The sequence below is a fragment of the Schistocerca gregaria genome, chromosome 6 (assembly GCF_023897955.1).
Source record: "Schistocerca gregaria isolate iqSchGreg1 chromosome 6, iqSchGreg1.2, whole genome shotgun sequence".
Lineage (NCBI taxonomy): Eukaryota > Metazoa > Arthropoda > Insecta > Orthoptera > Acrididae > Schistocerca > Schistocerca gregaria.
The window spans coordinates 373867042-373881954 of record NC_064925.1 but is presented as its reverse complement, the minus strand read 5'-3'; the positions used below and the strand labels follow the sequence as shown (position 1 = coordinate 373881954).

The 14913-nt window shown below is 45.3% G+C and overlaps 1 protein-coding gene across 1 annotated transcript in view; it reads left to right on the top strand.

Moving 5' to 3' along the window:
- Positions 1-14450, top strand: part of LOC126278888 (potassium channel subfamily K member 13-like) — a 413218-nt gene extending 398768 nt beyond the window's left edge. Inside the window, exons 6-8 of the mRNA XM_049979162.1 lie at positions 1777-2016; positions 13883-13964; positions 14040-14450. Of these exons, the coding sequence (XP_049835119.1) occupies positions 1777-2016; positions 13883-13964; positions 14040-14161 (444 nt within the window). The 3' untranslated portion in view covers positions 14162-14450. The remainder of the gene's footprint in view (positions 1-1776; positions 2017-13882; positions 13965-14039) is intronic.
- The last annotated feature ends 463 nt before the right edge of the window (positions 14451-14913 follow it).

The window sequence follows — 14913 nt, the reverse complement described above, 5'->3', positions numbered from 1 at the left end:
GAAGCAACAGAAATAAAAACTCGTAACTACCACGCACATTTAATGAAAGCTATTGCCTTCCAGGCACATGAATTTTTCAGAAGCGATCCGGTAAAGACTGTTCGTTTAAACTCAGGAAGATTATTCCGCCTTATATCAATTTCGATGCAAATCACCCGTATTTGATCATGCCTGTGAAAGGAGGTGCACCAAGTTGATGCAGAATTAAAGAAAGTGTTTTGTGGAATCGTTTCTCGAAGCGATTTCTCTGTTAGTCTTTAACAAGTCGAGAGCACTTTGATTTTTTTCGTGTACATTTTAATCTGCTGTAAAAATAAACGTCACAGGGTTATCAAAGTAGAGTACATTTGGGTGGGATACTTTTTATGGTGCAAGTACATGATTTCCTTGTATCTACAATGATATGGTCTTAAAATGTCCGATCAGTCAGCATTCCCGACGAATTAATGGTGTAAAGATCTTAAAAGCTAGGATGGGATTTTCAGTGTGAGTGGAAATCTCACTCTGGAAATATCCGCCAGGCTGTGGCTAAGCCATGACTCTGCCATATCCTTTTTTTCAGGAGTGCTAGTTTTGCAAAGTTCGCAGGAGAGCTTCTGTGAAGTCTGGAAGGTAGGAGACGAAGTACTGACAGAAGTAAAGCTGTGTATGTGTCGTGCTTGGGTAGAGCAGATGACAGCCGGCACGGTAGTTCAGGGTGTTCGGTGAGAGGGTTAGCTGCTCTCTTTAATAAAGAAAACTGAGTTAATCGATCAACAACGAACTTACAAGTGTGTCTTACGACGCCCGCCCGAGCAGATGCGACGATCAAAAGCGAACAAAATGAGATTTAAAAAAAAAGTAGATGGAAGAGCACTTGCCCGCGAAAGACAAAGGTCTCGAGTTCGAGTCTCGGTCTGGCACACAGTTTTAATCTGCCAGGAAGTTTCATCTTAAAAGCTACTCGTGCAGCATTTTTCAGATCTTCTTTAATTTCCTGTAGGTCACGGCCACAATTTTTAATATATGACTCAAATCGTCAATTTTTTTTAAATAGTCCAATTTCCCCATATAGTTCTTGTAGACGTCAGTAAACATAAGGAAACACTATTCCTGAGGCGTTTATAGTACACTATTCTGTGAAGGAGTGACAAATCTTGTTCATATTTTTTTGCTGCATAGAGCCAGTCTTCGCTGCTGGTTCCGCACAGGAAAAGAAGCCCATGGAGTGGATGTGAAACCGTATCGGCAGCGTGACGGAGGCGGGCCTTACCCTCTGCGATAAGCTCTCTTAGTCGAAATGCAACAAGTGTTACAAGTGTAGTAGGTAAGCATATTCGGGAAGTAGGGGCCGCCGCCCGAAAAGCTGCTGGCCAGATAATCACGATACGTCCTCTTAGAACTAAGACTCATCAAAATTCGTGGTTAACGTATCTGATGGTCCCCTTCTGAGACGTTGAAATCCAAGAGGGTTTTGGTTGGTTGGTTTGATGTTTAAAGGGACCAACCTACATGGTCATGGGTCCCCCAAGAGGGTTTTATAAAGTTTTATTTTCACCATCATCGCCTTAAAAATTGTCACTCTTTACGTGTATCACTAGATGTATACACTCGAGTTTCACACTAAGTAGCGTCATTCGCCAATCCCTGTCTGGTTTCTCGCTGTGCTATGCTTTCCAGTGAGTTCTTATAGGCTGTATGTCCTGCTGTGTGTTGTAATCCAGAACATCCTTGCTAGCACGCTACAGCACTGGTAGATCGTATGATGTAACATCTCCCGGTCATGCTGTCGTGCAGGGCTCACAGCGGCGGCGGCGCTCGTCCTCGGTGCGGGGGCGGCGTCGGTCGTCGGCGGGCCTCCCGCAGAACCTGCGCCGACCGCCCCCACTGGCAGGCGTGCTGAGCCGGGGGGCGGCGCCAGTGCCCGTCTGCAGCGCCCCCGCCGCCTCCAGCGCCTCCGACGCCGACTCTGACACGGAGGCGGGAACCTGCGGCGCGGGGCCACGCAGGCTCTCTGGGGAGCTCATCTCCATGAAGGTCCTCCTCAATTCCTCTATCATCACACTACTGTAGTTGTACCCCCTCACCTCCATGAAGGTGTGGCTCAACTCCTCTATCACCTCGACACTCTACTTGACTCCCCCATCTCCATGACGGTGCATTTCAACTCTTCTGTCAATTCTCTGCTGCACTCGTACAGCCCTCATCTCCATGAAAATGTGGCTCAATCCCTCTGTTAACACTCGACTGTATTGTACTCCTCATTTCCTTGAAGATGTGGTTCAACTCCTCTATCAACACTCTACTGCACCTGTAATTCCCCACTTCCCTGTGCCTTTTATCATCCTCATCCCACTATTTATTTGTCCTCTATCTGAGTTTCTGTGCGACTTCATCTTGGCTGAACGCACTACAATATACAGGATGTTTCACTAAATGTGTTTGCCTCTCTAAGGCGACAGAAACATTTATTGCGGTAGGTCACCATAAGAAACGTTACACTATGTGGAGCTATGATCGTAGTTTATTGTGGTATTATCCAAAGAGTTACAGCAAGAAGATACAATTTTTTAAATGGAGCAATAGTTGTCTCTATCATGCACTGGAATCAGTAACACTAGCTGTGTGTACATCAATTTAAATTACATTCCTGTCACTTTTAGTTTGGGAGGTATAACCCTTGAACGTTTCAGGGGCACATAACACACACGCTACACGTAACGCATTCCGCCTTCTAAGCTAGGTGCGGCCGATTTGTTACAACGCCGGTATCACGGAGCGAGAAGCTTCATCTATGCGCTGTTAGACTGCCGACTGTCGCCGCACACGGCCGTATGCCCGACAGTTCGAGGCACACAAACAAACGGGGCTCAATATACCACAGTTACTGACATCGGATGAAGATGGCATACACAAACAACGAGTACGTTGACGAGTTGCTGATGCTCGGTCAGTGCCGACACGGTGCCACTGAAGCAGCCATGCCGTACGCCGTGAGATATCCTAGTCGAAGAACTCCGGCAGCCATTACGTTCTTACGTGCCGAACAACGAATTCGAGAAACAGGCAGCTTCGTAATGCGCCGCAGGAACAGAAGAAGAACTGCAAGAAGTGAGAAGACGGAGGTTTTAGCTGCAATGCACCGCGGTCCTCATGTCAGATTACGGAGTCGTTGCTGCAGTCGCTGGTGTCAGTCTCACATCTGTGTGACGTATAGTACACGGACACAGGTTTCACCCGTACCACCTATCACTGACCCAGGAGCTGCATGGAAACGATTTCCGTGGGAGAGTTACATTTTTGGAATGGGCCATGCGTAATTTCACAGTGGAGTCTTTACACGGTGTTATGTTCTCTGATGAGTTCTGGTTCACAAATTACGGTGCAGTGAATCGCCATAACGTGCACTACTGGGCCGTAGACAATTCTCGGTGGGTACGACCTGTCGACTGTCAACGTAGGTGGTCTATTAATGTATGGTGTGGAATCCTTGGAGATGAAATCATCGGTCCACACTACTTCCCAGGTACACTGACAGGTGAGTTATATCGCGCGTTTATAGTCCACAGTTTGAATGATCTTCTTGATCATGTGTGTCTACACGCGAGAGTCCATATGTGGATGCAAGACGATGGGTCACCCAGCCCATTCTGCGCGTTCTGTTGTGAAAGAACTAAACAACAGGTTTGCAGGAAGCTGGTGGGGAGCCATGGTCCACATTCATTGCCCGCAAGGTTGCCCGATTTAACACCATTAGATTTCTTTTTGTGGGGATATTTAAAGGATCCTGTTTATGTCGCTGAGCCCACATCCCCAGATGATCTAAAACGTGGCATTGCGTTATGCATTCAGGAACATGGACACACAATTGAATATCTCATTTAAATGAACTTCCCACCGCCAGAACATCCATCACCCACCATACAGCCATCTATTATGTACAGCGTGTGGTATGTGCCCCTGAAACTTTGAAGGGTGTAGCTCCCAAACTAAAAGTGACAGGAATGTAATTTAAATTGATGTACACACAGCTAGTGTTACTGATTCCAGTGCATGATAGAGACAACTATTGTTCCATTTAAAAAATTGTATCTTCTTTCTGTGTCCCTATTTGGATAATAACGCAATAAACTATGTTCATAGCTCTGCAGACAGTGTAACGTTTTTTTATGGTAACCTAACGAAATAAATATTTCCGTCGCCTACTACTTCGTAACTTACAAAGGCAAACACATTTAGTGAAACGCCCTGTACAGCCTTACTAGGAAGAAAGTGAGGTGAAAGTCGGAACAAAGTGATGGAACAGTAAGTATCAATTACTCCGTATCCGTTTTTCTGATAAAGTTGAAACAGTGCTTTCTGCTGTTGATGCAAACATTTTAAGCAAGGCCAACAAAGCTGTAACAACAGAAGTAGCAACAAATGAAATTTTGTAAACTATGATAGTTTGGTTCTCGGTAAGTAGTCTATCACTTAACTTAGAAGAAAAACGGAGTTCATTCTATGATGTATACTATTTGGTCATATTATTTGGGAAGCTATTAGTGGACATCAATATGGGGTTTCTCCAATCCTTTGCCTTTATGACAGGACCAATTTTGCCGAGGGCACTTTCAGTAAGGTGTGTCAATGTCTGTGGAGGAATGGTTTCCCATTCTCCTTCAAGAGCAGAAACCAGAGAAAGTGATCTTGTTCGACACTGGGTTCTCGAGAGAAGTCGACAATCTAACTCATCCAAAAGGCGTTCCATTCAGTTCATGTTGGAGCTCTGTGCAGCTCAGCCCCTTTTGAGGAGTTTTACTGTCCACAAACTATTGCCTGACAGATGTTGCTTTATGACAATGTATCTTGTCATGCTGATACAAACGATCAACGTCTCCGAACTACTCCTCTACTTGTACACAGTACACTGTGCTATAAAATGTGTTCATATCCTCCCAAATGTAGAGTTTTCCTAAGTTCAATAAGGGATCAGCCGGCATTCACCAATCCCAAAATCTCCCATCTGGTTACTACACACTATAGCGTGATTCATCACTCCCAATCACTCGTTTCCAGTTATTCATTGCCCATGGGCGCCGCCCTTTACACCACCTCAAGAGTCACTTAGTGATGACTACAGAAATATGTGGCTTATGAGAAGACGTTCGACCATTTTACTAATATGGACTCTTTGATGAAACCACACTGCCGCTGAAAAAGACGAATAAAAGTGTCTTACCAGGAAGGATGCGTCGGTTTCAGGGCAGCACACAGACGATGAAAGTAACACAGAATAGTGAATAGTAAAATATATTACTCAACTCTGGTAATGCCGGTTACGGAAATTATAGAATGCAGGTTTAGCCTATCTGTCCTACGCTGACTTCAGTACCATGGCCACGAAGTACGAGGGTTGTCCAGAAACTAAGTTCCGATCTGTCGCGAAATGGAAACCACAGTGAAAACCAGAAACGTTTTGTTTGCAACAGTTAGGTACATCTTCCACACACTTCTCTACATAGTCGTCTTTCAACTTCGAGTTTAGTCGTAGTGTTGTATCAACTTTCCAATATCCTCGTCACAGAAAGCAGCCGCCTGTGCTTTGGGCCAGTTGTCTGCACTAGTCTGCAGCTCGTTGTCTGTGGAAAAATTTTATCTTCATAGCCAGCGATTCTTGTGAGCTGAGATGAGACTCAGGGGGAGCCAACTACGGACCGTATTGCGGGTGATCAAACACTTCTCATCGAAAACGCTGCAGGTGCGTCTTCAATGCCCCTGCCGTGTGCGGGCGAGAATTGGCATGAAGAAGGAACTGCTCGACAGTTGTGTTATGTGGGCTGCATGACAACAGGCGAAATCTCTAACCAGGCCCTCATACTTGGCGGGAGACGCTATTCCCTACACATATTAGGTGCTCACTGTTGACTCAAAACTGTAAAGAGCGACGCGACACGATCCACGGGCATACTAGAGACACTGCCCAACACACCTGTGCAAAACTTTACCGGATTTTCCAAGTGGTTTCCATTTCGCGACCGATCGGAACTTAGTTTCTGGACAACCCTAGTACTTCGTGGCCATGGTACTGAAGTCAACGTAGGACAGGCATAAATACTGGATCAGGTCCACTCGAGGAGTAGTCTCAGGTCGCACCTGATGACGGTAACGAGTTACACTATCGAAATATCGTGCAAGTACGACGCTGATATCCGGTAGAACACCCGACAACCCAAGATGTCATTAGAGCGCTAGGAAAACCTGAAGAATTACATTCAGAGAAAACTGTTACATTGGGATACACACCGTTGGCTATGACCTTGTTCAATGTTTCGGTATATGTGAAAACGATTTCAGTAGCGTGTTGTTTTATGGCAAGCTTCATGGTAGAATCATAATGTGTGAAAATGTCACTGCAGCATTACGAAGGTGATCCATGCCAGCCATATATGGTACCTGTCTGCAGACAAATGAGAAAAACTGGAGTACGTAATGCAAAACTGAGTTGGACTCACAGTGGCACAAAACAGGGAGACAGTGCAGAGATACGATTTGACGCCACCTATACTGTCGAATACAGTACATCGATTTGCAAGTATTTGTAAGTTAAGATATACACATTGTGGCAGAGCAACTTCTTATCAACTGAATATGCCTTAAATTACGCACAAAAAAATAAAAGAGGTACCATACAATGGTCTGTTGCAATATAGACTGATAAGCAGAACATTATGACCACTGGCCACCACAAATTGCATGTGGTCTCGTGGCATTGTGGGAATGTACTGCGGTAAGGAAAGTACGAGGGTGAGTCAAATGAAAACCTTAAATTTGTAATAACAAATCGAAATTTCGCGCCTTTATCCGGCAAGTTAGTAAGCGTGCTACAAACAGCGTGCAGCATGGCCTGTAGGTGGCAGCACAGTGCAGATGCACACATACCGTAGCAGTATCAGTATAAAGATGGCCGTCGCACTTGCGGCTTGGGAAGAACAGCGTTCTGTTATTCGGGTTTTACGTAGTGAAGTTGTGAAATCTACTGAAATTCATCGATGAATGAAGGTTCAGTGCGGTGATGCATGTTTGTCATAGCAGCAAGTCTACGAATTGAGTAGGAAGTTCGCAATTGGCGCGACTTCAGTGAGAGATGCTCCTCGTCCAGGTCAGACACAACAGGTTGTGACTCCACAGAACATTGCAGCAGTTGAAGCCATAATGAAGTAAAACCGTCGAGTGACACTTAATGACATTGCAGCGTGTTTACAGATTCGTCATGGGTCAGCACACCACATTGTGCATTATTTGTTCTAGTTTCATGAAGTGTCTGCAAGATGGGTGCCACGGCAGCTGACTCCTGAAATGAGAGAACGACGTGTTGATGCTTGTGAAGAGCTTCTTCGGCGCCTTGAACGAGAAGGTGATGGCTCCCTTGCGAGAATCGTTAGTGGGGACGAAACCTGGGTCCACTTCCACCATTCGGAAACGAAGTGAGCGAGCAAAGAATGGCGCCATTCGTCATCACCAAAACCAAAGACGTTTCGAACAGAACCAACTGTAGGGACGTTTATGCTGACTCTATTTTGGGACGAAAAAGGAGTCGTTTTGGAGCGTTACATGCATAGACGGACCTCTGTTACTAGTGCATCATACACAGATCTCCTAAAAAATGATCTGCGGCCTGCAATCAAATCAAAGTGACGTGGACTGCTGTCAGCAGGTGTCCTTTTGCAACATGACAATGCAAGGCACCACACTGCCCGTACAACAGTTGCAAGAATCACAGACCTGCATTTTTAGTGTCTTCCTCATCCACCATACTCACCAGGCCTTGTCCCAAGTGATTTCCATATGTTTGGACTAGTCAAAGACGCAATGGGAGGAAAGCAGTTCTGTTTTCATGAAGAGGTACGCCTCGCGGTGCATGAGTGGTTGCACAGACTACCAAAAGAATTTTTTTCTTAAAGGAATTTATGCACTTTGTAAGCGCTGGAGGACTTGCATTGAGCGTGGGGAAGATTATGTTCAAAAGTGATACAGCTTTGTACCACTTCTGCACAATAAATAATATTAAAAAAAATATTTAAGGTTTTCGTTTGACTCACCCTCGTATGTGAGCGGAGCAGAGACAGACGAGGAATCATTCTGCTGACGATACGAGTCGAAAATGAGGAAGTCTACTGACATAAGCATCTTTGACGGAGGGAAAATGATTATTACCCGGAGCTTGTGAACGAGTATCGCGTAAACGTCAAAGTGACCGAATTTTCACGCGCTGCTGTAGTGAGCAGAAGGGCACTGAAAGAACCAGTAGGCACAAAATGGTTGGACGCCCATGACGCTTTACAGAACGTGGGGTTCGGAGGCTTCTCTGGTCTGAAAAGTAGGATAGATGGAGTTCTGTGGCATCTCTTCCGAAAGAACAGAATGCTGGTGCACGCACAAGTGTTTCGGAGCACTCCGTCCGTCGTACGTTGTTTGAACAGGAATTCCGCAGCAGACCGTTGCTACTTGTTCACATGTTGACCCAACGACATCATCAGTTACGACTGCAGTGGGCAGTGGGTACGGGACCGTTGGATTCCATCGTCAGTCAACGGAAACTTATCAGCTCGTCGGGTGACATTTTTGCTACATTAGGTTGATTGTCGTCTCCAAAAACGTTGTCATCGAGGTGATCGGCGGCTCGAAATGTGCAGCGCGCCGCGGACGCAACCTGGTGGGAGCAGTATTACGCTATGGAAGACATTCTTCTGTGCTTTCATGGGTCCTGTGATAGTAATGGAAGACACACTGACAGCTGCGAACCACCTGAATCTCTTCATGCTTGATGTCTTTCCCGACGGCGAAGTTATCTTTCAGCAGTATAATTGTCTATGTCTCGGAGTCAGAACAGTGCTACAATGGTGTGAGGAGCATTGTAGTGAATTCACGTTGATGTCTCGGCGACCAAATACGCTTGGTATAAATCTCATGCGAGTTAGTGACCTGTGCATAGGCATCTAGTGCCACATCCCTCCACAAACCTACCAATTAACTGCTCGATACCTGATATACTGTTTCCTTTTATCTGTTTTCTTCAAGTCTTCGACCAGCCTTAGTCTCATTCCATTTACACAAGACTGAATTACAGAATCACGTTTCTGTCCCAGTTCGAGTCATGAGCATTTCTGAAGAGGTCGTTATTGTGGCTTATCATTATTCAAAGCTTAAACAGCTGAAGAACAAAGGAAGTACTGGTTGCGCCCGTGCAAAGCTATTATATCGAACAGGTGTAGCGGAAGGAGCGAGAAAGCCGACGGACTTACAAAATGTAATGAGACAGCTCTCACAGATGCTAGTGTAGCGTTTCCTACAAAGGAGCAGCCATGTTAAATGATTACACAATGATTAAGCGATGGCAATGATGTTCATTAATACAATGTATCCATATTTCAAACATGTGTAAAAACAAACTGGCTCCTTCAAGTTATACTGGAGATTACAGTTCTTCAGTACTAAACTAGTTGAAAGAAAATGTAAGATAAAATTGTGGAAGGGAAGGTAGATAAAAGTGTGGCATACAGAATAAATTAAAGACCGAAATCCCACAGTCAAGGGCCTTTGTCTACAATCTGGACAAATGATAACTTCTACGATCAGCCCATTTGTGTGAACGAGTTGTTGATTGCACGCAGCACAGAAAGAAATGCACAGAACAAGACGTCTTTCCTGTTTGAAATCACACATGTGAGTGAATACTTCTGCTTGTATCGGTTGCAACACTAGACAGTTCGTCACAGCGTGGCGTGCGGTAATAGCGTCGAGTGTGATGGGTCGTAGCGGTGGTCAAACGCCAGAATTGTATCATGTATTTACTCGAACTGGAATCAGGTACTGTTATCCTTCCAGCGTTAAAAACAATTTATATATATTAGCTACATTCTATACGCAGTATCTAAACATTCATGGTGGTGTCTGTTTGTTCTATATCGTGTCTCCCTACCACTTTCGCGCAACGACGCTCTGAACGTGTTTTTTATGGAATTGACTAGTTTGAACCTGGGACCTGTTGCTGGTAAGGAGACGCCAGACCACACATGACATGTAGAATTCTGGAGAGTTCAGTGAGACTAGCGATGATATAACCAAATACTTAATGATCTCAGCGTCAGCTCCACTGCACTCCCTGTAAAAGAATCTTAATACTAACTAAATTTAGTGGAAAGGGTTCAAGGCTTTCCTATTTTTAGTTAGCTGGTAAAATAACGTCGAAAAAGCAGTTAAGTTTACCATTGGAAATTTTATTCTACTCTCAAAACATCGTTTATAAATTGCACTATTGATAAAAGAAAATGTTTTAATACAGGATGGTAAAAACCAACTGCGTTCAACAAAAATGTGAACGAATATTCCCTGAATGGATTTCCAAGTTCTAAAATCGACCGAAGGATTACCTATGCCATATCACATCTATAATCTAGGTTTAATTTAAGTTTCACAAAAGAGAAAACTATCAAAATGGTCGACAGTGACCCTCAATTATCTTTAATTACTTATCTAACTTGTAAATTACAGTGGCTTATTTGGCTTCTCAATAACTATATAACAGAAAAATCATCGCGTTTCAGATCTTTTCTTCAAGTGGCAAATGTGAACACCATGAGTTTTAATTAACGATCGACACTAGTATTACGCAAAGAGGGGGTGTAACAGATGAGACTTCTGCAGTTCTGAGTGAAGCCTTACGCGCTCAAAAATGCGGCATCGCGTGCGTTCATTACCTTGTCGGTGTTTAGGCAGCTTCAGGGCAGCGGCGGGCAGAACAGCTCCGCTCACCTTGCCATCTCGGAAGCAACTCTCGAACTTCTCCTTACAACAATTTACCGAAGTTCGTTTTAAAAAAACTATCTGGCTGTGTTTTCATCTGACCAATCAGGGTCTCAATGTTAACCTTAACCTCCGCCTTCAAAAATTCTGTCTATCCAATGAGAAACGTTATACTTTTCGTGGTGGGGCAATGTTTTTAAAGTTTGCAACGTAACAGAGATGCGAAAAAGTCTCACGCTAAAACCTGCAGCTGGTGTGGTCCTTTTAGCGTTATCATAAGATCTATACTGTTCTTCTGGAGGGCTCTATCTTTTAATATGGGCTGGGGGGTGGTCCTAATGTAACAGACCCGCATAAAAGCTCACGCTAAAACTTGCGGGTGGTAGTGGCCCTTTTTGTGTTATCGTAAGATCTATACTGTTTTTCTGGAGGGCTCTAGTTTTTAACATGGACTGGGGGGGGGGGGGGGGGGTGGTCCTTGACGTAACAGAGACGCGAAACAGTCTCACGCTAAAACGTGCAGGTTGTGTGGCCCTACTGGTTAGCTGCCGACGTGGGTGTCCAGTCTGTTACTTGTCGTAGGGCCTTCTAGCTTAACATGGTTCTGCTCTCGGCTTCTGTTCTCGTTTCTCCCCTCGGAACTGCGTCGGTCTGACGGTGGGAAGGTACGACGTGCATTTAGCCATTCTTGTGTTAGTCTGTGGTATTCCATTTGCTCACTCGTTACTCGTATTACTTTGGTTAATTTAATGTCACGATTTATTCGGAGCTATGTGACATACTACTGGATTTGCTTATCATGTTAGGGTTTTCATGGAAGGTGTTGGATTTGCCTGACACCTTACAAGTAAAACATGCCATAAAATACACCAAGCATAAACTGGACTTCGACTACATTTTTCACTGCAAACTTTTCAAATTAGAGGGTGACAATTATTGAACTATACGAAAAGAAGCGTAAATTACTCTCAAACTAGGACGTGCTCACAATTTATTCATCATGTAAACGTCACTACAGATATTCGGTTTAGGTTATGATATGTTCGATATATCTGCCATCATTGGCAATGATGTCGCGCAGAGGAATAGCGAAATTCTGGATGATCCGCTGAAGTGACGGAACATCGATGCTGTCGATGACCTCCTGAATGGCTGTTTTCAGCTCAACATTGGTTTTAGTGTTTTTGCTGTACACTTTGTCTTTAATATAGCCCCACAAAAAGGTGTCGCGTATGTTCAGATCCGGAGAATAAGGCGGCCAACTGAGGACCATTCTCGTGGCGTCTGGATAAACCAGATACAGAATGCGGTCCCCAAAGTATTCCTGCAGTACATCAAACACTCCCCTGCTTCGTTGGGGTTGAACTCCGTCTTGCATGAACCACATTTTGTCAAAATCGGGGTCACTTTGGATAATGGGGATGAAATCATCTTCCAGAACCTTCACGTACCGTTCGGTAGTCGCCGTGCCATCGAAGGTGAAGAGACTTCTCGATCGCTAAATGTGGATTCTCAGTTCCCCAAATGCGCTAATTTTACTTATTGACGAACCCATCCAAATGAAAGTGGGCTTCGTCGCTATGCCAAATCATACAGAGCATACTAAAGCCCATCTCGCTCCGAAGCAAACCACGCAGTTTGAACGTCCTAACGCAAACCGTTCACAAATTATGATTTTATTTCATATAGTTCAACAATTGTCACCCTCTGAAATCACAATAATTACAGGCAATAACGAAAACAAAACTAATTCATTGTCAAGTTGTAATATGTACCTATAAGATGCGGTTAATTAACTTTTTGTATAGAATAGATTTCTCAATATTGAATGAGAAAGGTTGTGTAACAGATAACACGGGCGAATCGCTAAACAGTGGTTTCTATTATTTTTACGCTAAAATTAAAAGATTTACTAACAAACTAACGACAGAGATGGATGTAGCTTTTCTTCATGTGCATAAAACAATTTTCTTAGGCAAATTCCATGTCCAAAATTTCACTCCCACATATTGTGCGATACGAGTTGTGTGGAGGACCCAGCACTCCGTGTTGCGCCGGGCGATGCAGTACAGACATGTATTGGTATTGTACCGCTGTCGTCCCAATGTAAACCAGTGAAGTCCTCCCATTACGTTTCTATCCCCTTAGCCGATGCGCGTTGCTTTTGCATCGTATCCATAACATGCCGCATAGTTTATCTACATCTACATCTACATTTATACTCCGCAAGCCACCCAGCGGTGTGTGGCGGGGGTCACTTTACGTGCCACTGTCATTACCTCCCTTTCCTGTTCCAGTCGCGTATGGCTCGCGGGAAGAACGACTGCCGGAAAGCCTCTGTGCGGGCTCGAATCTCTCTAATTTTACATTCGTGATCTCCTCGGGAGGTATAAGTAGAGGGAAGCAATATATTCCATACCTCATCCAAAACGCACCCTCTCGAAACCTGGACAGCAAGCCACACCGCGATGCAGAGAGCCTCTCTTGCAGAGTCTGCCACTTGAGTTTCCTAAAAATCTGCATAACGCTATCACGCTTACCAAATGACCCTGTGACGAAACGCGCCGCTCTTCTTTGGATCTTCTCTATCTCCCCCGTCAACCCGACCTGGTACGGATCCCCCACTGATGAGCAATACTCAACTATTGGTCGAACGAGTGTTTTGTAAGCCACCCCCTTTGTTGATGGACTATATTTTCTAAGGACTCCCCCAATGAATCTCAACCTGGCACCCGGCTTACCAACAACTAATTTTATATGATCATTCCACTTTAAATCTCTATCACCTTAGTGTAAACCACTCCGTAGCGAGCCGGTCGCACACAATAGATTTACGTATACACACAATTTGACTGCCACAACTTAGGTAGAATGGAGAGTTACCTTAATTCCTGGTGGCAGGGCTACAAAATCTACAGCTCTACAAAATAAAGAGTCTGTGCTTCTAACGGAGTGATTAATTTTTGCCTGGAGACCTTCTGCAGTAACTCCTAACGAGTGTGTTTCATATTCCAGTAGTGCATGAAAGGTTAGAGCGTACATACCGATTTAACTGTTTCTGCAGGATAGAATGTGTGGGACTGAGTACTGAGAACCTTTCGTCTCGACTTGCTCACAGGAGTTCCTGCGTGCCAACAAGGTGTCGCTGGCCGTGATGCAGAAGCAGCTTTACGAGACGGCGCAGATGTCGCGCGCTGGCTACGTGCCGCAGGTGAACAGCCACGGGCACAGTCACGGTCGCAACAACCCCGGGGGCGGCGGGGGCGGCAGCGGCGGCGGCACCGGCGGCTCCACCTCCAGCACCAGCGGCGGCGCCTCTTCCTCCGGTCGGTTCGTGCCCGGCACCGTGGGGCCGCTGGCCATGCTCAGCCAGAAGCTGGACACCAGCGGCAGGTAGTCCACACTTCACAGAGGCTCCAGGTCGAGCCTCACCTCCTCAACAAGGCGGCACGCCGCCTTTCTCTTTCGGCGTCAAGCAGGGCACAGTTGACTGGCAGACCTGTTCACAGGGAAGGTCTAGACCAAGCATCACCAACTGGTCACGACGTTCAGACGTCGTTCCCACTCTCCATCGAACTGGATACCTGAGGCAGGTAGTCCAGATGTCACAGAAGATCGAGGTGGCGTCTCACCTCCTCAACACAGTGGACACTGTTGATTGGTAGACCTGACCACAGGAGAGGTCTAGATTTAGCATCATCACGTGGGTACAGCTAGCGGACGTCATTCATTTTCGCCCTGAAGATGGGCACCAGTGACAGCAGGTAGTCAAGACTCCACAATTGGTCCAGGTCGTGTGTGACCACCTCTACATAGTAGCATTTGCTCTTCCTCTTTCTCAAGTTTGACACTATCATGGCGAAGATCAAAGTCAAGTAACATCATCTGAGGATCACATGCATACCTCAGGTTGAAAATAGGCACTACCTTCAGGTAGGGCTGTATGAGGAATGGCCTAGACCATGAATCCTGACTTGGACGCAGTACCACAGGGGCACCGTTCCTTCTCTCACCCTGGAAGTGGACATATGTGACTTATACACATGGTCATGGAGTTCTGGATACAAGCAGGAGCTGGAAGCGCATACTGGTGGATTTGCAATAGCATGTTGTGCTGATAGCAGTAATGCCGGTTAATTGTGTTCCCTG